This window comes from Ictalurus furcatus, chromosome 20 (assembly GCF_023375685.1).
Source record: "Ictalurus furcatus strain D&B chromosome 20, Billie_1.0, whole genome shotgun sequence".
Classification (NCBI taxonomy): domain Eukaryota; kingdom Metazoa; phylum Chordata; class Actinopteri; order Siluriformes; family Ictaluridae; genus Ictalurus; species Ictalurus furcatus.
Window position 1 is genome coordinate 12,636,689 of NC_071274.1, and position 24,239 is coordinate 12,660,927.

The 24,239-nt window shown below is 37.1% G+C and overlaps 1 protein-coding gene across 4 annotated transcripts in view; it reads right to left on the reverse strand.

Annotated features, from left to right (window-relative positions):
* Positions 1–5,412: 5,412 nt before the first annotated feature.
* Positions 5,413–24,239, reverse strand: part of gbp2 (guanylate binding protein 2) — a 61,599-nt gene continuing 42,772 nt past the window's right edge. For all 4 annotated transcript variants that reach the window (XM_053652069.1, XM_053652070.1, XM_053652072.1 and 1 more), the window contains 10 exons: positions 20,980–21,166; positions 18,394–18,521; positions 16,294–16,403; positions 16,014–16,207; positions 14,180–14,422; positions 13,806–14,083; positions 13,414–13,626; positions 13,182–13,284; positions 9,724–9,917; positions 5,413–7,237 (listed from right to left, as the gene is read on the reverse strand). In XM_053652069.1, coding sequence (XP_053508044.1) covers positions 7,016–7,237; positions 9,724–9,917; positions 13,182–13,284; positions 13,414–13,626; positions 13,806–14,083; positions 14,180–14,422; positions 16,014–16,207; positions 16,294–16,403; positions 18,394–18,521; positions 20,980–21,166 — 1,872 coding nt within the window. In that variant the 3' untranslated portion in view covers positions 5,413–7,015. The remainder of the gene's footprint in view (positions 7,238–9,723; positions 9,918–13,181; positions 13,285–13,413; positions 13,627–13,805; positions 14,084–14,179; positions 14,423–16,013; positions 16,208–16,293; positions 16,404–18,393; positions 18,522–20,979; positions 21,167–24,239) is intronic.

Sequence of the window (24,239 nt, forward strand, 5' to 3'; positions counted from 1 at the left end):
TTGTATTATCAATTGCCATGAATGCTGATCTACTGCTGTTTACTACAGTAATACCACTGTAATTGTCTGTTACTGGACATTTAGCACTATTAAAATGATCATAGTCTACATTAGCTGTGGTGCTCTCTGGCTGTATGATGAGAAGCCAAACAGGTAATGTGTGGAAAATAATCCCTTCAGTGATTTAATTACATTATTGACCTAACCCTAACCCTAACCCTAGAATTGTATTGTTAAATTCAGAACAGTAGTCTAAACTGAGCACACTCTTTAAAAAGTACTAGTATGTAGTAAGTTCAAAATTTTGAAATACAAATTAATTCAAAGTGTGTTTCCCACTTGAACCTAGGAAATAGCATGGTTATGCTCATTAGCTGTGAACAACAAGGTAAATCATTCAAGTATTTTACATAATCGCTGAAATTCACCTTACACAGACAAATGCAGTTTCGAAACAAATTCATGCAAAACTGCTATAATGATCCAACATTCTCTGCTCAACAGATAACACAATGCACAGCTTAATTATATGAATGTTTCTCTTTTACAAACTGACATGAAATGGCATTTAAGCAGTATTGCATATTATTTAGAAAACCATTCATGACATTAAGTTTTTGTTTTTGTGTTTCACATTGTCATAGTGACTATTGTGGTTCAATTACTGCCAGACTGCCAGGACTGTCCTTAAAACCGACATTTTAATCCAAAGTGGTTGAATGTATAGTGCAATTTGTGTACATTTTGTCCAATCTGTACTGTGAAACTGGTTTTCTGTAAATGGCAGTTTTAATTGCTTTATATCCAGTCAGTATATCAAAATACTTTTTTCAGTGATTGTGTGTTATATGAGTTAATATTGTATAAAGCAGTGAACAGAACTATACAGATCCAAAATAATAATAATGCCCCCCCCCCCCAAAAAAAACACCCAGCAAAACAACAAGTAACAAATAAACAGCAAGAACAATAATGCTAGTTTTTGTGGAAATGTAGAGCTCTTAGTATGCAGAAAAGTACACAGCAGCACTTTCACTTGCAAATATGTACTAATTGACTGTTAAAATAATCATAGGAAAAGCCAGGATATAAAGGCAGTCTGACTTCTAGTGCTGGTTACACAACACCACACTTAAGCTAAGAACCAGAGGATACTGAAAATGAGAACAAATATCAACAAACATGTTTTTTCACTACTATTTCTCTCAGGTATGTGCAGTCCCTTGCATGTATTGATATTTAAGTTGCATTTTTAAAGAAAGCTTTTTGCAGCAGAACGTGAGCTTATACATCCATTTGTGGTTTTATTTGTGGTTTTTGCAAACTACAGGTTTGTTTGGCGTATCTGCTCTTGTTGCTCGAGACTTCTTCTATGTTGACATGGCTAAGACCTGGCTAGAGGCTCAGAGTTACTGTAGAAAAAAACATACTGACTTGGCTACTGTAGACAACATGAGTGAGATGCAGACATTGATCAATCAAGTGGATCCTTTCTACTTTGGTGATGTGTGGATTGGACTGACTAAGGGAGCAGAGACCCGTTGGGGCTGGTCAATGGGGGACAACACTGTTCAGCAGTACAGTATGTTGAAGACCATGTCAAACACATTATTTATAAATGAATCTTGTGGGGCGATTAGTCAAGATGGATACTGGTATTCCCTTAGCTGCTTTTCCCTGCAAGAATTTATCTGCTATGATGGTGAGTTAAATGGGGCTGCTTTTTAAATATCAAAGTATCTGGGAAGGTTTTCATGTTTTATAAAATGACTATATCTCTTGTGTTCTAAATTCTACATGAATGCTGTTAAAAGAAAGTGGACAAATTATTGGGCATGCTGCATGAAATTTTTGAAGGCGTTAATGTCACTATAACAAAAACAGCTACACAAGTTGTACGAAGTACTCGGCTTGGTTTGCAAGTTAACACTGTAGCACAGTTTTGACTAGCACAACCCTTTCATACAGCACTGGGTCTGAAAAATGTGCTGCTTACAACATACTGTAAAAACAGAGCAGAATTATCATGTATAAAATCTATAATATATTGAATAGCCACCGTACTGTATATAGCTAATTTCAATACTTTTAGCTGCATCAGCAATTACTCCTAATGTACAGGTCACAGGTTTGAATGCAATTTTGTAAAAATAATAAATATGAAAAATTTCCCCAAGAAATGAGTCATTAATATGTTTTCTAAGATAAAACAAAAGTCTGCCTTAATGTTTACAGTGATAGTGTTAATAACTGATTCCTAATTTGGTTAGCCATAAATTCAGTCAGTATTGCATTTCAAGCCATTTTGTAAGTCCTTTTTGGCTAATGGTTTTTCATAGTAAACTTTGGCTAGATGTCAGTAAACATGTTGGGTTGTGTCCATGTTTTCAAATGGACTTAACTGCAAAATATTTTTGAAACCAAATATCTCTGCTTACTTCTATATTTGTGGTGTATATATTTGAGTGTTTATGAATTTGAATGCAGTTTACAGGATTATTAATTTACTTAATTGTTTTTGCTGACTGATTTTTATAATTGTGCGTGTGTGTGTGTTTGTGTGTGTATGCAGAATACAACAGCATGATATATTCAATCTCTGTCAAACTAATTTGGAGAGAAGCTCAGGCATACTGCAGATTGAAGTACACTGACTTGGTGGACATCCAGAGTGCAGCTGACCAGCAAAATGTTCTTAGACTCGTTTTCACAGACTATGTGTGGATCGGGCTATTTAGTGATTACTGGAAATGGTCAGATGGGGCCACTTCCTTTTTCCGATACTGGGGAACAGGAAAACCACTTAGCCTGTTTAACATCTCAAATTGCGTTGTCATGCAGATGAATGATTACGGGACGTGGGATAATTCACTTTGTGACAGAAGGTTGCCATTCGTGTGTTATGAAGGTCAGCTGTGTGTTTTGTTGTTGTTGTTATTGTTGTTTGTTAAGCTAAATGTAAATTTTATGTGCACTTGGATATAAATACAGCTGAATATACAGTATCTCACAAAAGTGAGTACACCCCTCACGTTTTTGTAAATATTTGATTATATCTTTTCATGTGAGAACACTGAAGAAATGACACTTTGCTACAATGTAAAGTAGTGAGTGTACAGCTTGTGTAACAGTGTAAATTTGCTGTCCCCTCAAAATAACTCAACACACAGCCATTAATGTCTAAGCCATGTAAAAAGAGAGTACACCCCTAAATGAAAATGTCCAAATTGGGCCCAATTAGCCATTTTCCCTCCCGGTGTCATGTGACTTGTTAGTGTTACAAGGTCTCAGGTGTGAATGAGGAGCAGGTGTGTTAAATTTGGTGTCATCGCTCTCACACTCCCTCATACTGGTCACTGGAAGTTCAACATGGCACCTCATGGCAAAGAACTCTCTGAGGATCTGAAAAAAAGAATTGTTGCTCTACATAAAGATGGCCTAGGCTATAAAAAGATTGCCAAGACCCTGACACTGAGCTGCAGCACGGTGGCCAAGACCATACAGCGGTTTAACAGGACAGGTTCCACTCAGAACAGGCCTCGCCATGGTCAACCAAAGAAGTTGAGTGTACGTGCTCAGCGTCATATCCAGAGGTTGTCTTTGGGAAATAGACGTATGAGTGTTGCCAGCATTGCTGCAGAGGTTAAAGGGGTGGGGGGTCAGCCTGTCAGTGCTCAGACCATACGCCGCACACTGCATCAAATTGGTCTGCATGGCTGTCGTCCCAGAAGGAAACCTCTTCTAAAGATGATGCACAAGAAAGCCCACAAACAGTTTGCTGAAGACAAGCAGACTAAGGACATGGATTACTGGAACCATGTCCTGTGGTCTGATTAGACCAAGATAAACTTATTTGGTTCAGATGGTGTCAAGCGTGTGTGGCGGCAACCAGGTGAGGAGTACAAAGACAAGTGTGTCTTGCCTACAGTCAAGCATGGTGGTGGGAGTGTCATGTTCTGGGGCTGCATGAGTGCTGCCGGCACTGGGGAGCTACAGTTCATTGAGGGAACCATGAATGCCAACATGTACTGTGACATACTGAAGCAGAGCATGATCCCCTCCCTTTGGAGACTGGGCTGCAGGGCAGTATTCCAGCATGATAACGACCCCAAACACACCTCCAAGACGACTGCTGCCTTGCTAAAGAAGCTGAGGGTGAAGGTGATGGACTGGCCAAGCATGTCTCCAGACCTAAACCCTACTGAGCATCAGTGGGTCATCCTCAAACGGAAGGTGGAGGAGCACAAGGTCTCTAACATCCACCAGCTCCGTGATGTCATCATGGAAGAGTGGAAGAGGACTCCAGTGGCAACCTGTGAAGCTCTGGTGAACTCCATGCCCAAGAGGGTTAAGGCAGTGCTGGAAAATAATGGTGCCACACAAAATATTCACACTTTGGACCCAATTTGGACATTTTCACTTAGGGGTGTACACAATTTTGTTGCCAGCGGCTTAGACATTAATGGCTGTGTGTTGTTATTTTCAGGGGACAGCAAATTTACACTGTTATACAAGCTGTACACTCACTATTTTATATTGTAGCAAAGTGTCATTTCTTCAGTGTTGTCATATGAAAAGATATAATCAAATATTTACAAAAATGTGAGGGGTGTACTCACTTTTGTGAGATACTGTAGCTGTCTTTTGTCAGTATAAATTTCTGGAATGTAGTAGTAGCCAATAGGGCATCATCTAGTTCACCTTCATACTCTTAATTGAGTGTTTTCATGACTTTACAGTTACTACACCTAAGAAAAAACAAGTACTGAAAATTAAGGTGAGATCACAAACAATGACAGATTTAAATGACCCGTCCATGAAGGCAAATATTTTGAAGAAGGTGAGTACTCATCATATTTTATTCTCTTCTATTTTCCCTGTCAATAATACAATTATAGCCTAAAGAATGCAGTGTTGTAGTGCAATTATATATTACTGATTATGTTATAGACATTGTAATTACACGAACATTAAATGTCTTCAAAACTGTGCAGGAGTACATTGTCCTGATCAAAAAGTTTTGAAATGCAATATGATGTTTTGTAATACATAATGTAAAATTTGATTGCATTTTCTGTTTAGATTGAAGAAATGCTGACAAGAAAGAGAATGATCAATTACACCCTTAGCTGGAGAGAGAAGGATGGAATAGTCTTTCATCCAGAATCTGACAACATACAGCAGAAGAACATGCCTGATGAGCTGTAAATTCTTCTAACATGTTTCTGATTCATTTTTTTATTTTTTTTTTACTAATGCATATCTTATATTGAAAGTCTTGTTTAAAATGAACTTTAGTCTTAAATTAACATTTTTAGCAGTTTTAGTTTATCCATGTCTTCTTATAGCTTAAAGATTCCCGAGGATACTTCTGTACATTTGTCTTCAGGAAGCATACAGTTTCACACTGAATTAAATCATCTAGTGCACACTTTTATTTGGGTTAATAATTTTATTTACATTATAGAATTAGTAGATTGTATAGATTTTTATAACCAGGATAAAGTTCAACCATACAATACACACAAATCTATATTTGATGCTTTTATACTTTAATGTCTTGAAAAGGACAACCATTAATGCCAATGCATGTTTATTTCAAAATGATAGCAATTGCATTTCCTGTTGAGTAGGATGATTTTTTTTTTTTTTTTAAATACTGCATATTCATTTTCAGTGAAAAACAAAACAAAAGAACATAATACTCACTTACTAGCTTTGAAATGTATTTAGGACATATGTTGGACATATGAAAATGTTTCATTTTGCACAACAATAAATAAGTGAAAATGAGGTGTGTGTATAAATGCTGTATATAAACAAGTATATGTAAAGGTATTAATATCACAAATTAAAACGAACAGGAAAAAACAAAAAACACTGGACACAGCAGTGGACAAGCACATGAGCCAATGTTTTGTTGAAAGGTATTCAGCAATAATGTGTATTTTACCCGACATTTATTGGAATTACCATCAGGTTAGATCTGATATATCACATTAAACCAGAATTCTAGTAGCAGAGAAAATTTGCAAGAATAGTGAGGAATTAGAGCATTGGAAAATTGTTAATAAAAGGGAAGGTATGTAAATGTGTCAACAGTAAAATGGCACTTGGCCATAAAAATAGTGGGTGAAAGGAAAAGATATGATGACAGAATGAATAAATCAAAGATGTCCCTGCTAGTAGGAATAATTACCCAGTTATGTCACCCTAAATTCTTTTTTCAATTTCCAAGTCAAGATCCTAGAGATTGATTAGTCTGGGGAAAAAAAAACCCACTCATGAATATAGCTTTATTTTTAAATCAGTGCATTTTGTATAGGAGTCAAAAAGGGCAAAACAAGCACATGACAAACAGTGACAAAGGTGCTCAGCATAACTTAATGTAACATAAGTTTTTAATTGTAAAAGCACAGAATTAAAAAAAAAAAGTATTTAAAAAAAATAATAAATTCAAGTCTGACTCTACAATTGAACCTAACTAATTGAACCTAAGTCACACTGCTGGAGTACATATTAGATTGTGGTCTAATAAAATGGAAGTTACTTATTATGAAAATTTCTGTGATAACTTTTAAAGGCTTCATCACCATAATTTTCTTCAAATTACTGTTAGAAGAGACTACATAACTTGATAGAGGAACAGATAAAATGGTTAAAAATTGTAAAGGATTAAATCTAAGATGATTCCAACTGAAACAATAAAAAATACTGATGAACAAAAAGCCCATCATGCATCTCTGTAATCAAATTTTCCTATTACCTTAAATAGTATTAGAGCCTCAATCCATATCCTCATTTACAACTACATACAGTTTAAATTCCATTGTAATACTAATTACCACTTTTGAGTTGTTGCTATTTGAGAGCAACTTATGTACATTTTGCTCACTTTTTACCCTGGGTTTGAAGATTTGTGATTTTTTTTATTCATTTCAAATTTGCCTAGTTAAAAAGTTGAAAGTAAATATTCGGAATTGTGTGCACCACAGTGTACAACTACTTCTCGCGATCAAAACAATCGTGATAAGTATGATGCGGCAAAACCAGCAGCTTTAGGGATGATGCCCGGCAGGAACAGACTTGCTGCAATGCCCATACCGTCCACTACCATACTGAGTGTAGATCGCTGTGACTCGTCGTCATTCTTCATCTCTCCTTTCAGACTTTCAATCTCTTCATTCATCTGAGCCGCTCTTTCCTCAAACCCTTTATCCATCAGAATCTTCTGTTCCTGCAACACACAAACCACAAGATATTTGACCGCTAAATTCAGTTCAATGTTACCTTCACTATATAAGCGCACGCTATGTTGTTACAAACAAAATGCTTTGGAAAACAACAAGGAGACGCTCAGGAAACAATTGAAAGGAACATTTCTGCTCATCATTTGTCATATGTCACAAAGCCATCAACTGTTACCACAATTTGATTCGATTATGATTGTCAATGAATTAAAAATCAGCGCCTTATTCATCTTGATGCATCTTAATTGATGTTCAATTCTGATCTTAATTTTGCATTTCTATAGCCTACATTATATAATAATTGTTTTTTTTTTTTTACCAACTTGATCACTTGCTTTTAAAATGAAATGTTACACTAAGCCTAATGTATTCTTATTAGAGGTGCCAGACTGAATACTAATATGTAATCCTTTCTCACAGTACACTAGCATTCCATTCCTCCAGCAGAATGGAAATCGACTTATAGGACATTTTCAATCAGTATAAACAAATTAATTATTTTATCACTGCAATTCTGTTGCAAGATTAGTCAGGACACTGTTGGGATTCTGTGTGTAGAGTATTATGACTCATATGTTTAGCTGCTGGTGAACAGGGTGATAGGAAAGGAGAGGGGTGAGAGCCCCCTGCTGGGCAAACAATACACACCTCTCCACAATAACACTGGCACAGAGATAAAACAAAGAGCACAACTATTTCTATTGCTTTTGTTTGATTGTAAACTGTAAACAACTGAAAGTCAGTACATTTTGACAATAAACCTGATTTGCAATGGGGGTTGAATAATTTTGATTGCAACTGTAACAATAAAATAAAAACATTTAAACCTAGTATGCCAGCTTAAAAAAAGAAATACTTATTTTTAAAAAAAGTGTAAATTCTTAAAGCTATAAGTGTTGACTTTCATATAAGCCATTAACCATTACTGTGGAGTGACCTCACAAATAAACTCAAACACGGGCATCCCAAAAACAGGTGGAAATTCCATTTCTCTGCCTCTTAGAATTAATATCATATTTGTGTATTCAAAGGCAAAAAGATTCACATTGATCTTCTAAAGAACCCATATGCTATTTTTAGTTCCCTAACATACAAGTATATATATGACTACATCAAAACATGCATTTCATAAAACTTTTGGCCAAATGGCTTTTATCAATCAAGTTAAGAAAAGGACTTTGAATAAACACATAGTAACACATATTTTCAATTATTAAATATTTTGTAACAATGTATTTATGACAATACATGGACGTTTACTGCAGTCAAGCTTTTTCTGTGTCTGACTCTTAAATGTTTGTTTGTGCATAAAGTATTATACATTAATATCCTATGTAGTCAGCATATACAGAGAATAGGGAGTGTAGGAACTCTGCCAGCAATATAACCCCTAAAATATTACCTTTCTTGTCTGACCCATAAACCATACCATGTAAGGTCAACAAAGGGTTAGTGTAGACATTTCTTGCTTACATAAATTCAATTTTCTGCCTGTCTGGGAGGGTCATAAAGTGTCCTCTAAAGCTCACATTAGGTTCTAATCTGGAAGACCAACAACCAGGATGGCCCCAACGCACAAGCCCCCAGGCCATTCTGCACCAAGGGGGCAGAGTCAGGAAAGACAAGACTGTCTCTCAACGAAGACAGAAAGTCCTCCAAACATCTGGTTAAAAATCCCAAGAAGCACTTTCCTTTCAAACACATAAAATCTGAGAATTTGTGTGAAAACACAGGAAGTGTGAAAATGTGTAATCTCATCTTTTTTCAAAGGCATAGGAATGATGCACAACTTTCCTATTTTTATTTAACTTTGCTTTTAACAAATGAGTTCTACAAACCATCAGATTCACCAAATTTGATGTAAATAAAATCTTTCTGATAACAGGGAAATTATTACTATTTCTTAACTTATTACAATAATCATGTCATAGCTCATTTTGAGATTATTTTATTAATTAGACTGATGCCCTGTTTGAAAAAACTCATTATTATTAAAATTTCTAGTATTTTAATTAATAATAATTTTAATTCTCCCACTCTACAGGAATGATCTGGGGAAGTAATTTCTGGCTAATTATGAGAAATATTCCTGAAGATATTCATGAATGATAATGATAATGAGTCTTTGTTTATCACATATAAATATGTGTACCCCAGCATGTCAGGAGCCTTAACCACCAAGCCACCACTTCCCCAACTTTAAGACGACAACTTAAAGTTGGTACATGTTTGTGTGGAACACCTAAGAATAAGAGATAGTCAAATTTTTGCCAAATAACTGACCGGAAAACCTACTGTGGGTAAATAAATAAAAACCTAACCTGAAACATTAAAATGTGGCATTGCTTTGTGATATTCCCTGCCTGTTATTCCCTCTGTGCAATATAACACATGATGTATTGTTACTTAATATATTTAATCAAAAATGCTTGGTATTAACATAAAAAAAGTATTGATGTCTGTCATTTCTTACTCTAAGTTTAGCATCCAGCACTCGTTCGTTATCCTCCTTTGCTCTCGCACTCTCTTTCTCCATGCGTTCCAGCAGCTGGGTTACGTGTTGCTCATAGGTCCTCTTCTGGTCCTGTAATGTCTGTTCTTGAAACTGCTTCATCTCCTCTAAAGATTTGTTCTTCTGCTCAAGAACCTCCTTTTTCAAACGCTCCACTGAGAAGTACATAAACAAAAATGAGTGTACATATGAGTATGCACACAGAGAAATAGAGCTGTGAAACATTTTGAAACATTGTGAGGTGGATCCAGGGGCAGCAGGGCCACAGGGGCATTAGCCCCAGCTGAAATCTGATTGGCCCCTGAAGTGTCCCTGTCCTGTCACTTGTTGGTTCAATACAGTTTTATTAACCATGCAAGCTTAATGGTAAGTTACAATTCAATACGTTACCTAATGATTGAATGAGCATTCATCTACTGTCACTAAACCTCTGTTTGCCTGTTTGTCTCTGTTATGTTGCTCTTTTAGCCAAACCACCGGCTAAGACATATTGGGTAGTTTAATTGGGTTAATTGTTTTATTATTGGGGTAATTTGGTAACAAATTGAAATGTTGGTTTAGATATTGTGACATGTCTTGTTAAATTTTAATGGTACAACTTGTAATGGACAGAACTTGCTGATCCAGCCTGCTGCTTTGCTTAAAAATAAAGTTATAAATATACTGTACAGTGGTGCTTGAAAGTTTGTGAAAGCTAGAGTCTTCTATATTTCTGCATAAATATGACCAAAGTCCTAAAATTAGAAAAAGGGAACCCAATTAAACAAAAATATTATACTTGGTCATTTATTTATTGATGAAAATGATCTAATTTTACATATCTGTGAGTGGAAAAAGTAGATGAACATCTAAGCAGTTAATTTGAGGATGAAATTAGAGTCATGTGTTTTCAATCAATGGGATGACAATCAGGTGTGAGTGAGTGACCTGTTTTATTTAAAGAACAGGGATCTATCAAAGTCTGATCTTCACAACACATGTTTGTGGACGTGTATCCTGGCACATGGAGACAAAGGCAAAGTGTATCATGGCACAAAGGAGATTTCTGAGGACCTCAAAAAAAGTATGTTCATCAGGCTGGAAAAGGTTACAAAACCATCTCTAAAATGTTTGGACTCCACCAATCCACAGTCGGACAGAGTGTGTGCAAATTGAGGAAATTCAAGACCACTGTTACCCTCCCCAGGAATGGTCGACCAACAAAGATCACTCTAAGAGCTAAATGTAATAGTCTGCAAGGTCACAGAAGGACCCAGGGTAACTTCTATGCAACATAAGGCCTCTCTCACATTGGCTAATGTTAATGTTCATGATTCCACCATCAGGAGAACACTGAACAACAATGGTGTGCATGGTAGGGTTGCAAGGAGAAAGCCACTGCTCTCAAAAAGAACTTTGCTGCCCTTTTGCAGTTTGCTAAAGAACATGTGGACACTCCAAAAGGCTATTGGAAAAAGGTTTTGTGGATAGATGAGAACAAAAAGGAATTTTGTGGTTTAAATGAGAAGTGTTATGTTTGGAGAAAGGAAAACACTGCATTCCAGCATAAGAACCTTATCCCATCTGTGAAACATAGTGGTGGTAATATCATGGTTTGGGCCTGTTTTGCTGCATCTGGGCCAGGATGATCATTGATGGAACAATACATTCTGAATTATACCAGTGAATTCTAAAGGAAAATGTCAGGACATCAGTCTGTGAACTGAATCTCAAGAGAAAGTGGGTCATGCAGCAAGACAATGACCCTAAGCACACAAGTCATTCTACCAAAAGAATGGTTAAAGAAGAATAAAGTTAATGTTTTGGAATGGCCAAGTCAAAGTCCTGACCTTAATCTAATAGAAATGTTGTGGAAGGACCTGAAGCAAGCAGTCCATGTGAGGAAACCCAACATCATCCCAGAGTTGAAGCTGTTCTATACTGAGGAATTCCTCCAAGCCGATGTGCAGGACTGATCAACAGTTACTGAAAGCGTTTAGTCGCAGTTACTGCTGCACGAGGGGGTCACATCACATACTGAAAGCAAAGGTTCACATACTTTTGCCACTCACAGATATGTTATATTCGATCATTTTCCTCAATAAATAAATGACCAAGTATGATATTTTTGTCTCATTTGTTTAATTGGGTTCTCTTTATCTACTTTTAGGTCTTGAGTGAAAATCTGATGTTGTTTTTGGTCATATTTATGCAGAATTATAGAAAATTCTAAAGGGTTCACAAACTTCCAAGCACCACTGTATATCTCATGTGGTTGACTGATTTCAGGTAATTAATGTCTCGTTCTTTACTATTCATAAATAAATAAACTCACCACAGTCAGTGTTAGGTAAAACTATAATGAACGTTATTTTTGTAGGCTGATTAATTTCTTGTTAGCTTATTAATGTTATGCATATTCTGAACTAACCTCACAGGTGTTACCCAATTACGTTCAAATTTAAAATGAGTGTTTTTCGTGGGTGCTATTAATCTGCAGTAATACATGATGTTATTCATGACAGAGCACTCAGTCATGTTAGCCTAGTGACACTTTTTGGAGACAAACAGCACATATAAGCTCATAGTTATATTTATAGTTAAATTGTAAACACACAGCTGCAGCCCTGACTGCTGCACCATTCTGTCTCTGTGCAGTCTAGTACAGAATTACATGTTTGTGACTACAAATTGCAGAAAAATTTATATTTTAAAAGATATTTCAATACAACAACAACAACAACAACAACAATAATAATAATAAACAAACTCATCGGTTGGGTCATTTTTAACCTCTAGGTCTAGGTAGGGAAATATACTCAATATACTGGGTTAAAAATAACCCAACATTGGGAAAGTGCTATAACAACCCTTAGTTACTAATTGGTAACTACATATATATTTAGCTAGTTAGCTGGTGAAGCTAAACATTGTTGGAATGTAACATTAGCTTGTGTAACACATTTTCATCAAACTGCTTAGCTGAACTACCAACTTAACTAGCTAGTATCTGACAAAGTTAATGTTAGCTAGTTAGTAGCAATTCAGCTAGTTGGCAGTTTGTTACTGTTAACATTAGACAAACAATGTAATGTTTTTTTGGCAGCATATCTAACTTTCATGGACTGCTTCTTTCAGATGGTGGACAAAAGTAGCAGTCTGTATTGTAGACTGTTGTATCTGAATATTAAGTCACAATTAAACCTAAATATATTTATGTTAATTGTATTGATTTATGTTAAAGAGGAAAACATGTGTCTATATTATTATATGGAAATGTTGTATTGTATTTGGTCATGTATGGATAGTAAAGTGAAGTAGCTTTATTCAGATTTATGTTGTGTCTGTGTTGAATAGGGCCTCTTTACAGCCTTTACATCCATGAGTATAGGTAAAAGAGGTGTGTGTGTGTGTGTGTGTGTGTGTGTGTGTGCCTGTACCTTCCTTGTATTGCTCTGCTTCAGTCAGGCGCTGATCAGCTAAAAGAATATTATTCCCAAACTGATCCTTCTCCTTCAGATACTCATGCAACACTTCCTCACTCTGTAAAACACACACACACACACACACACACACACACACACACGCACACTATTGCCTCATGTATTGCATCTATGTAATTGTTCTAATTTTCTTGTTCAGACAAGAAAGAAAATGTATTTGCTGTCATACCATCATCTGTTTTTGTGTGCGTGCTCTGTATTCATTTGTGCAGCTCTGGAGTTTATCACGGTACTCTGTGTATCCTCCAGGGTGCATAAATGAACCATCATTTATAGCCTCCTCCAGAAGAGTAAACACCCGTGTCAGCTCCATCTTACACACATTCGAACATTCCTCACAATTCTGACCACACAGCTCCTGATACACAGTCTGGATCTCTTCCTTGTAGTGGAGAGAGAGAGAGAGAGAGAGAGAGAGAGAGAGAGAGAGAGTGTTTGTGTGTGTGATAGTAAACTAATGTTAATGTTAGATGTTTATATAAATATTATTTTATAGTCCTACAGACCGATTTTATTTCTCTGTGTGTATTTGTGCGTGTATGCTTTGTGTTTGTAAGGTACCATGAGCTTCAGCTGTGCTTTTTGCTCAGTATCATTGAAGGAAATGCTGATGAAGGCATCGATAGCTGCAGTCTCTGCTTTTCTGTGGATGTCTGATAGTACAGATGGGTCAAGTGGAAAGCACACTGACTCAAAAACCTGACTCTGGTAGACCTGCAGGCCCTGTTCCACTGCTCGCTCATTCTGGATCCGAGCCAAAGACTCCACTGCATTCTCCAGACAAGGAATCCGGCCACTACGAATTGCCTCCACATACACCTCCGCTAGACTGCACAGAGCTGACAAAACAAATAAAAGCAACATTTACCATGTAGCAAAGATTCTGACTTTTTTGACACTCATTCAGCATGCAGCTGTAACGGGTGATTACTGACCACTGCCGATGAGCATCCGCCCCCCTGTTAAGGTTTTTGGCTTGGCACTGCTAAACACATAGCTGCAGAACTCCTCAGCACGCTGCAGAAACCGTCCGTCAAGATCCGTCTCAGACAGCTCCTCCATCCTTGCCAGGTCATCATCTCTGGCTGGCCGTGGGAATACAAAACACCGGCGTTCTGCGAAAAAGTGACGCAAACAGCGTCTGGGCAGGTTGAACTTCTCAAGACTAGAGGAAGAACCTAGAAATTTAAGAAAGGGTTAAGGTTTAAACATGTGTTTTTCATTTTAGTCATAGTAGGACACATTTATCTAGGAGCCAGTATGTAAATCAATTTACACCTTCCAGGACTTATCTCACCTGTTCTGTGTATGTGTGCACAATTGTAAAAAAAAAAATCTAGCTGGGCTAAAGAATACATTATTAAGAGGTGTGGTTGGGTAATATGCACTCAAATCTGCTCCTCTCATTCTTTAAAAAAATAAAAAATAAAACTAAGTGAGCACAGTGGCTCAATATGAGAGGAAGAACCTAAAAAAAAGGAATAGGGTTTAAAATGTATAGACTGTGTATGTGTCATTTTACTCTTCAATCTTTAATCAATGTATGACATATTTCTTCTCTCACTTATTCTGTGTATGTGTGCAGTACAAATGTCAAAAGGAGTTGGTTTATAAGGAATACATCATCAGGAGGTGTGGTTATGTTCAATCAAATCCGCTCCTCTCCTTCTTTTTAAAAACTGAGTGAGCATGGTGGACCGAGGGTAGATTTCACATCAATGTTTTACAGATAACTGATGACAAATGCAGTCCTCTGGGCAAATGTGTTGTCGGTCTTGTAATTTTTGTGCCGTTCACACACAATACCCTTACAAGTGGCTAATTCCTCAATAATTTTTTAAGTGATTAATGCTGCATTGAGTGTCTGATTTACTTTAGAGAACTTGTTTCCTACACAGTAAACTATGTTGTATTTAGTCTTTTCTGTTTTTTTTTTTAGTATTTTAGTGAAGCAGCCTATTTATGTGGAAGTGAGGTGAACTAAATACATCACAAACACGATTTGCTAAGTGGGGTCTCACCAGGTAACTACACAAGTGGGTAAGTACAGGTAAGTACACAAATTCTGATCCAAGTGGGTTTAGAAATGCCACTTTGGTGGCATATTTTGAATGAAACACCTCCTGTTGAATCAAGACAGGAGCTTTTATTTCTTACAGTGAAAATACTGGATTGGTACAAATTGAGATATTAGTTTATGTCCAATCCAAAAAACTCCCGAAGCTGCCCTTATAAGAGCAAATTACTCTTGTGCCTGAAAATAACAACCTGCAAGTCTCAAATGATCAGAACACAGTCAGCAAATAATTTCTAAATAATTTGTAGTATAACATTTAATATTGCATAGAATTAATACACATTTTACGAACATAAAATGCTCAACTATATTGGGGGCCATTGCAATCTACATTTTACAATCTGAAGATGTAACAAAATTGTAACAAATTGTGACTATAAACCATATATTTCAGTTATTAAATCTGTCTATATATTATTAGTGATTGCCAGGCTGCAATTGGTTTTCTAATGCAGAATGATGCTCTGCTCTGGTGGGTTTTTAATGATTAATTTTATGATCCTTGTACTTGAAAAAGCACAGAAGTGAACATTAAAGTCTGATATTTGAACCACAGTTTATTGAAAATTTACTTTTATTAAAAGTCAAAATGACCTACGTTAATTAAATTATATGTAAGTCTGTAACTGGTTGTTTGAAAATAGCCATAAATGCAGGAATATTTAGAAACCATAGCACCTGTCTTTGCTCACCAGCTTTAAGCTCCAAAGCACTTTCCAGATATTCATCAGCTGTGATAGCCCTGCCTTCCTTCTCCAACTTCAGCGTGAAGTCTCGCACAGACCAGATGAAGGAGGGGAAGACTCGCATGAACTCTGCTGAGTCATCATCGTCAGCACCTCTCTGTGCTTTCACTCGGATGTTCTCAGTCAGTTCTGTCACATAGCTGCAGGGAGTATTGTTCAAGAAAACAGCACTATCATGTGTATTTTGTGTTTGTATACTATTTGTGTGTTATTCAGTAAAGGATACTGTAGCTTCTCGAGTGCATTGTTGTCTATGACCCCAAGGCTGTTGTAGACCAGAGTGCTACTGAGCAGGACAGCCAGGCAGAAGATCCATGTGTCATGCTTTTCATCACCCTAAAAGCCATTAAAAGTGATTTGGTTTGCTTAAATGATCTGACACAGATCATCACACTCTATAAAGCTGACTATCATTTTTCCTTAATCATCAGTACAAGCAATCATTAAAAAACTAGCTGCACAAAAAACAAACTATACATACACACTGATAAGCCATAACATTAAAACCACCAACATGTGAACTGAATAACATTGATTATCTTGTTACAATGGCAGATATATTAGGCAGCAAGTGAAGAATCAGTTCTCAAAGTTAATGTGTTGGAAGCAGAAAAAAATGGGCAAGCATAAGGATCAGAGCGACTTTGACAAGGACCAAATTGTGATGGCTAGATGACTGGGTCATACCATCTCCAAAACGGCAGGTCTTGTGGTGTGTTCTCGGTATGCAGTGTTTAGTACCTACCAAAGGTGGTCCATGGAAGGACAACTGGTGAACCATCTACAGCGTCATGGGCTCCCAAGGCTCATTGATGCATTTAGGGAGTGAAGGCTAGCTGGTCTGGTCCCACAGAAGTGCTACTGTAGCCCAAATTGCTGAAAAAGTTAATGCTGTCTATAATAGAAAGGTGTCAGAACACACAGTGCATCACAGTTTGCTGTGTATGGACCTGCGTCGCTGCAGGCCAGTCAGAGTGCCCATGCTGACCCCTGTCCACCGCTAAAAGTGCCTACAATGAGGACATGAGCATCAGCGCTGGACCATGGAGCAATGGAAGAAGGTGGCCTGGTCTGATGAATCACGTTTTCATTTACATCATGTGGACGGCTGGGTGTGTGTGTGTGTGTGTGTCGCTTACCTGGGGAAGAGATGGCACCAGGATGCACTATGGAAAGAAGGCAAGCTGGCAGAGGCAGTGTGATGCTCTGGGCAATGTTCTGCTGGGAAACCTTGGGTCCTGGCCTTCATGTGGATGCTATTTTGATACGTACTACCTACCTAAACATTGTTGCAGACCAAGTACACCCCTTAATGGCAACGATATTCCCTAATGGCAGCAGCTTCTTTCAGCCAGATAATGCTCCCTGCCACACTGCAAAAATTGTTCAGGAATGGGTTGAGGAACATGACAAAGACTTCAAGTTCAAATTCCCCAGATCTCACCCTGATCAAGCATCTGTGGGATATGCTGGACAAACAAGTCTGATCCATGGAGGCCCCACCTCACAACTTACAGGACTTAAAGGATCTGCTGCTAATGGCTTGGAGCCAGACACCACAACACACCTTCAGAGGTGATACAGTATACGAGGGGGACCCAACAATTCCCGGAATTGTAAAACAAAGTAATTCAAAGTACTCTCCTTGTGATGCGATACACACGTTTCCCAGAACATTTTTTCCTGATGCTCTCCCTAAGCACTTTGATGTTAAAACGCTTACATTGATGTGCTTAGGTGTCTATGGAAACAATGCACCTGCACACACTGCGTTGACAACCAAGGAGTTAATAACCAGAAACAATGCAGTTATCACATCACATCCTCCATGCGACTTATTTTTGTTCCCGAAATTAAAAAATGAGACTGAAGGGAAAAATATTCGCCACCGTGGAAAAAATCCAGAAAAAAAACTCTTAAAAAAAAAGTCTCTAGACATGATAACAAAAGATGACTACAGGAAATGTTTCCAGGAATTGCAGAAATGCTGGGACAAGTTTATAGCATCACATGGAGAATACTTTGAAGGGGATTAAAGGACAAATGCTATAGAAAAAAACCCCACTAGTTTTAAAAAAAACAATTCTGGGAATTTTTGGGTCCTCTCACGTATATATATGTAGTATTTCCTTAATGCCTTTTAGGCCTGTATGACAGGTCTAAAAATATTACATTTGTGTGTGCATTTGAAATAAATAAGTAATTGAACTTTACAGCGTAATCTGTATATAAAAATGCAGTATATAAAAACTCATTGCAAATTATATGTTTCATAACCGATCAGTGGTGCTTTACATTAGTTAGTCTGCTCACGTGTTGCCCATACCTTGTGCACATCCCCGAGTCCCTCAGTGTCCAGCAGCACCAGAGTGTGTCCTGTTTTAATGGGGTGTGGAACGCACCACATCCAGATGCCTTTAGTTTTTGACTCTATGGTGCTGCCTAGCGCAAAGCCTGAAACAACCACAAAAAATATATTATTACCCATGTTGCTATATATATTCTTCTGTAATATTATATACTATATATTACAGATATACATAGATATACATGGATAGACTTCTTTAGACACCCTCCAGTCAGGAAACCACAAACTAGACTGTCATAAGTCAGCCTATCAAGCTGATTCTGAACAACATGCCACAAATGTTTAGTTATTTTTCAACACTTAAACAATTAAGTAAACTTAATCAATAGAGTACATAGCTGGACTGTCCAATTTAACTGAAAGCACAGCTGATCTCCTGTTATTTTCACACACAAGAGTCACTAGAATTCACATAGAATGGTGCAAAAACATTTTTTAAAAATCCAATGAGTGGTAGTTTTGTGGTCGGAAAGGAGACTGGTTTGAGCTCACAAGAAGCCTATGGTAACCTATCACTCTTTAGAGAAAAGAACCTCAGAAAGCACAACACATCAAAGTTTGAGGTGGACAGGCTGAAACAATAAAAGATGACATCTGGTTACACTCCTGTGAGCTATAAACAGGAATCTGAGGTTACAGTGGGCACAGGCTCACCGAACCTAAACAGCTGAGGATTGGAAAAATGTCACTTGGTCTTTTCCCAATCTTCAGCTGATCAGTGTTGGTGAGTCTGTGCTCAATGTAACCTCAGGTTCCTGTTTTTGGCTCACAGGACTGGAAGCTGTTGTTTTTTGCATTATAAAATACTGTATAATTATATTATTCATTATAGTCAGGAGCATCTACAGTATTCCATTTTACTTCAGCAAAAATTCTATTAAGTAAAACTCATACCATGTAGGCCTACAGCACAATCCTATATGAATCATACATTTGCTTAAAACCAAGACATCTGATTTGTCGTCTACTTTCAGTGCCCTACTTTGTTCTTTGGGCCTCCAAATAAGCGTACAGTGTGTTTTTTTAGGACCAAGAGAGCCATGTGTGTAATTTCAGTGTAAAGAATAAACTATTACTGCGGAATGAATAAATAATGTGAAGCCTTAATTCTCACATCCCTCCATGTTTCCTGATCTCTTCATCTCTCTGTTACCTAATGTGCTCTCATGTTTATACTTCCTAATTGCACAAGATTAATAATTTACTTTTACACATACCAAACTGTCACAGGATGAAAGATAAATAAATAACTTTGCTATTACATTTTCCCTATTACATCGCTTGATCAGCAACTCACAGCTGCTCTGTAACTCTAAAGTGCCATAGGTCATTTGGTAATCACACATTTCAAGCTTTATTTTTTTTTCTTATTCTATTGGCAGATAATTTTGCTTCTTTCTAGAAATAACTGCTTAAAATGAGCACAATTATCTGCCACAAGACAATTTAAAGCTTGAAATGACTAAAAAAAAATGCCTAGAAATAGGTTTAATAATCTTATATTTGGTTTACTGGAATATTATAATAGAAAATACTAGCTAAATGTTCAAGATATTTTCACTTGCTAAGATTTTTTAAAATGATTTTTGCATAGTGTTTGGTGAAAAACATAAAACATTGTTTTTTTTGCATTGTGTATATGGCAAAAAGTTTGACCAATACTTGACCATCACACCCATATGTGCTTTTTGAGCATCCCATTCCAGATTCAATCCCCTTTGCTGGTATAATAACCTCCACTCTTCCGTGAAGGCTTTCCACTAGATTTCAGAGTGTGGCTGTGGGGATTTACCCATTCAGCCACAAGAGCATTAATGAGGTCAGGCACTGATGTTGCGTGACAAGGCCTGGGGCGCAGTTGGATTTCCAGTTCATCCTAAAGCTGTTCAGTGGGATTGAGGTCAGGGCTCTGTACAGGACCCTCAAGTTCTCCATCCATCCATCCATCCATCCATCTTCAACCGCCTACTCCTTTTCAGGGCAACAGTTTGGGGAAGACCCATATATAGGTGTGATGATCAGGTGTCCACAAACTTTTGGCCATATAGAGTATATTCATTAATTCAGTCAGTCATCTTCACTAACTGCTTTATCCTGGTCAGAGTTGCAGTGAATCCAGAGCACTGGGTGTGAGGTGGGAATACACCATATAAGGGATGCCAGTCCATGTACACACACATTCACATACTCATTCAAACCAAGGGGCAATTTAGCATAGCCAGTCTACCTACTGGCATGTTTTTAGGAGGTGGGAGGAAACCCAAAGGAAACCCACACAGGATATAGGAAGAACATGCAAAACTCCATACAGACAGTAACCTGAACACAGGATCAATCAAACCAGGGATCCTGGAGCTGTTAGACTTTTTTTTTTTCAATGCTTAGAAATTACTATAATTTAATTTTGCCCAAACCCCTTTAAACAATGTCTGTAAAAGTCTTCTGACAACTTTAAAGGACATAAAGGCCAAAATAGTACTGAGGAGTATTGAATTAACCTAGACTGCTAGATGTGTAATATGTTCTTCACATGTTGATTCTTACCTGTTTGTTGTCCTGCTAGGCGGTTCATGAGGTAAGATTTCCCCGTGCGGTAAAGCCCTACCACAGACACTACAATAACTGGCTGAGTGATCCCATCCAGAATCTCTTTAGCTTCCTTCAGGACACATAGCCGTCCTTCAGAATCGCTGCTAATCAGACATACTGGCTCATCCATGGCTTTGAACCTCTGATCATCACCACAACACAACAGAACACAACACAACACAAAACAACACAATTAAATAATGTTTAATTCCAAAACAACACCAAGACAAACACATTACATTAATGTAATATTCATACAAAATTAGCTATGGTTTTGCGCTAGAGAGTAATATAACCAGCACTATTGATTTTATCACCATTTTTTAAACAACTTTTAAGACACACTAGGGGCAAGTGATTGTGTCACAGGGCTTGTGGTTGTTTTGTGGTTGTTTTGTGAAGTCTTGCATGAACTTCCTCATGCTTCTAGGTTTTCCTTATTTCAATGTTCTAATCCATCATGTCTCTAGTATTGTGGTTCATCATGTCTGACCAGGATAAGGGTCAACTATAAACCAAAAGGCAACATACAACAGTAGAGTATCGCTAAAATATTTACTTTTAATCTATTATGCTTTTGGAGAGCTGAGTTCATGATATGTTGAAGGCTTCCAGGACTTGTGATGATCTTGAAACTCATCCAAGAACTAGTGGGTATTGGCTTTGGCAATGTAGACAACAATGCAATATAAGGGCATGTAAATGCCCTGCAGGTGTACGCCTTAGTGCTGAAACATACCCTATGTATCTATGCAAATGACTATGTCTGTCAAAAAACTTAGCATGTTCCTGTCGTATATACTCAACATGCATTCTTGCATTCCTGTGGTGCTAATAAAGCTGAGTGTTCAAGAGGGTGATAAAGAGTCTTTAAACCTTTTTTTTTAAATGATTCCAGTGACATTACCCGTTCCTGAAAGTTTTAGTTGGTAGTACAGTGCTTTATAAAGTCAAAGAGCCATGCAAGCATTTCCAGAATAGCAAGGTAGCAATCGCAGCATCCCCTTGTCTCAGAACAGAACATGCAATTTCATTGTTGTGCTGTGGAGTGCATATCCAATGACATATTATATATGATTTTATGAATTAGCCTACTTTTCCGTTATAATGAGAGACTTTGTAAGATGATGGTTTATTGAGAAACTAACCTCTGCCCTTAGCTGACTATAGCGCCCCTGCTGCAATGCTTAGCATGCAGCATGTGCTTGCTTTGCTTTATAAATTCTGCTGTGACGTTTCTGAATGCAACGACGCGTGAAATCTGCTTTGCGTAGCTCAAAGCGTACAGTCCTGTGAAAAAGTATTTGTGATCTGATTTCGTCTGTTTTTGTGTACATCTCATACTAAATTGTTTAAGAAATTAAAACAAAATCTAAGATAAAACAAAGGCAACCTGAGTAAACACAAAATGCAGTTTTTAAACGATAATGTTATTTATTGTAGCAAAAAAGTTATCCAATACCAACTGGGCCTGTGTGAAAATGTATTTGCCCCTGTAGTTACTAATTTCCCAAATCTATGAAACTGCATTCATAATGGTTATATTAAGATTATAAATGAGAACATGTAGTGAATGACACCCTAATAATGACGCTCACTTACTGAGATGGGAGCTACACCGTGATTTTGCTCAATTGCAGCAAAAAGTGAGGGTGTTTCATGCTTATTATTTTGCTTTAAACGCGCTAAGAGCCTAACCTAAGCTAACTGGCGCTTGCACTTTTGCCGCAGAGCACACACTACTTCTCCTTCTATGGCAAGCCATTTTATCATGTAATGCCCCTGGCTCTACTAGTCATAATTTAGTTTTGACTAGTCAAAATTCCAATGCCAGATATCTCTTTCAGCAATTTTGACTCGTCGGGTATCTACAACATAATTATGACTAGTCATAATATACACTGAAGATATTGACAATGTTATTTTGATTAGACATATACTTCCATTGACTTACATTAGAAAATGTTCCTGATATCTACAAATGAGTTTTTACCAGTAGAAATTGTAATTAAAGATATCTATCATTCATTTTGCACTTTGTATAATTCTAACTAGAGATATCTCTAATTGAATTTTCACTAGTACAAAATGTATTTCGAGATATCTCTATTTGGTTTCTGACTAGTCACAATTCAATTTTAAGATATCTTAAGTTCCTCATCATTAAAGATATCCAAAATACATTTTAGATATCTGAAACTAACATATAACTAGTCAAAATACAATTGTATATATCTTGAGTATGATTTATGTCTAGATCAAACTTAATTAAAGATATCTTGAATTTAATTTATTATTAGTCAAATCTTATTTAAAGACTTCTATAATGTAATTATAGATATCTCAAATGGATTTGTGAGCAGAACAATCTTTATTTAAAGAGATCTGCAAATGTAATTCTGACTAGGACAAATCTCAATAGACATATCTTGAATTAACATTCTGACTAGTCGAAATTATTTTACAGGTATCTAAATTGTGTATTCAAATCACTCTGTTGTTAAGTGAGAGTTTTCACCGCATTTTGTGACAGGACACATTCACACACGGCAGTGCTCAACCATTTTACGGCAAACAAGAGAGCACGGCTGCGTCCGAAACCACGTACTTACTTACTAGATAGTATTTCGGCTATCATATAGTAGGTAAGTAGCGGTTTGGGACGCAGCCCATGGCTTCAAGCAGTTGTCTATTTGCACATATAGCATGACTAATAATTAACTGCACTTGAAGCTTTCGTAAAATTAAAAATGAAACACCCAAAACTGTAAACGGTACCATAACGAAGACCAACTGTATGTTGATACGTGAAATTCTGGAGAGAAATTCGGACATAATGACGTGTGCCGTTAATCGTTCTATTTTCTATAACATGTAAAACGGGAACATGAAAGGAGAATTCTACAAGCAACTCCTGTAAACACTTAATTTAAGACTAATCACACTAGTGTCTTACTCAGAATAAGGTCAATAATTAGATAATTGCTGTCCATGTAAACGTAGTCAGTGTTTCATTTTAGTAGCAAGAAAACTGTTTTTTTGTCAAAAGTCATTCCACTTTTGACAACAACCAGTTTTCTTAGTTGCGCCACCCATGTTACTATGGTAACCAGTAGAAGGAACGCCGACTGACGGCTTCATAGTACAGCGACTGGCGACTTGCACATATGAAATCGCTGTACGTTTGAACGCACCATGAATGCACCAGAGACCCT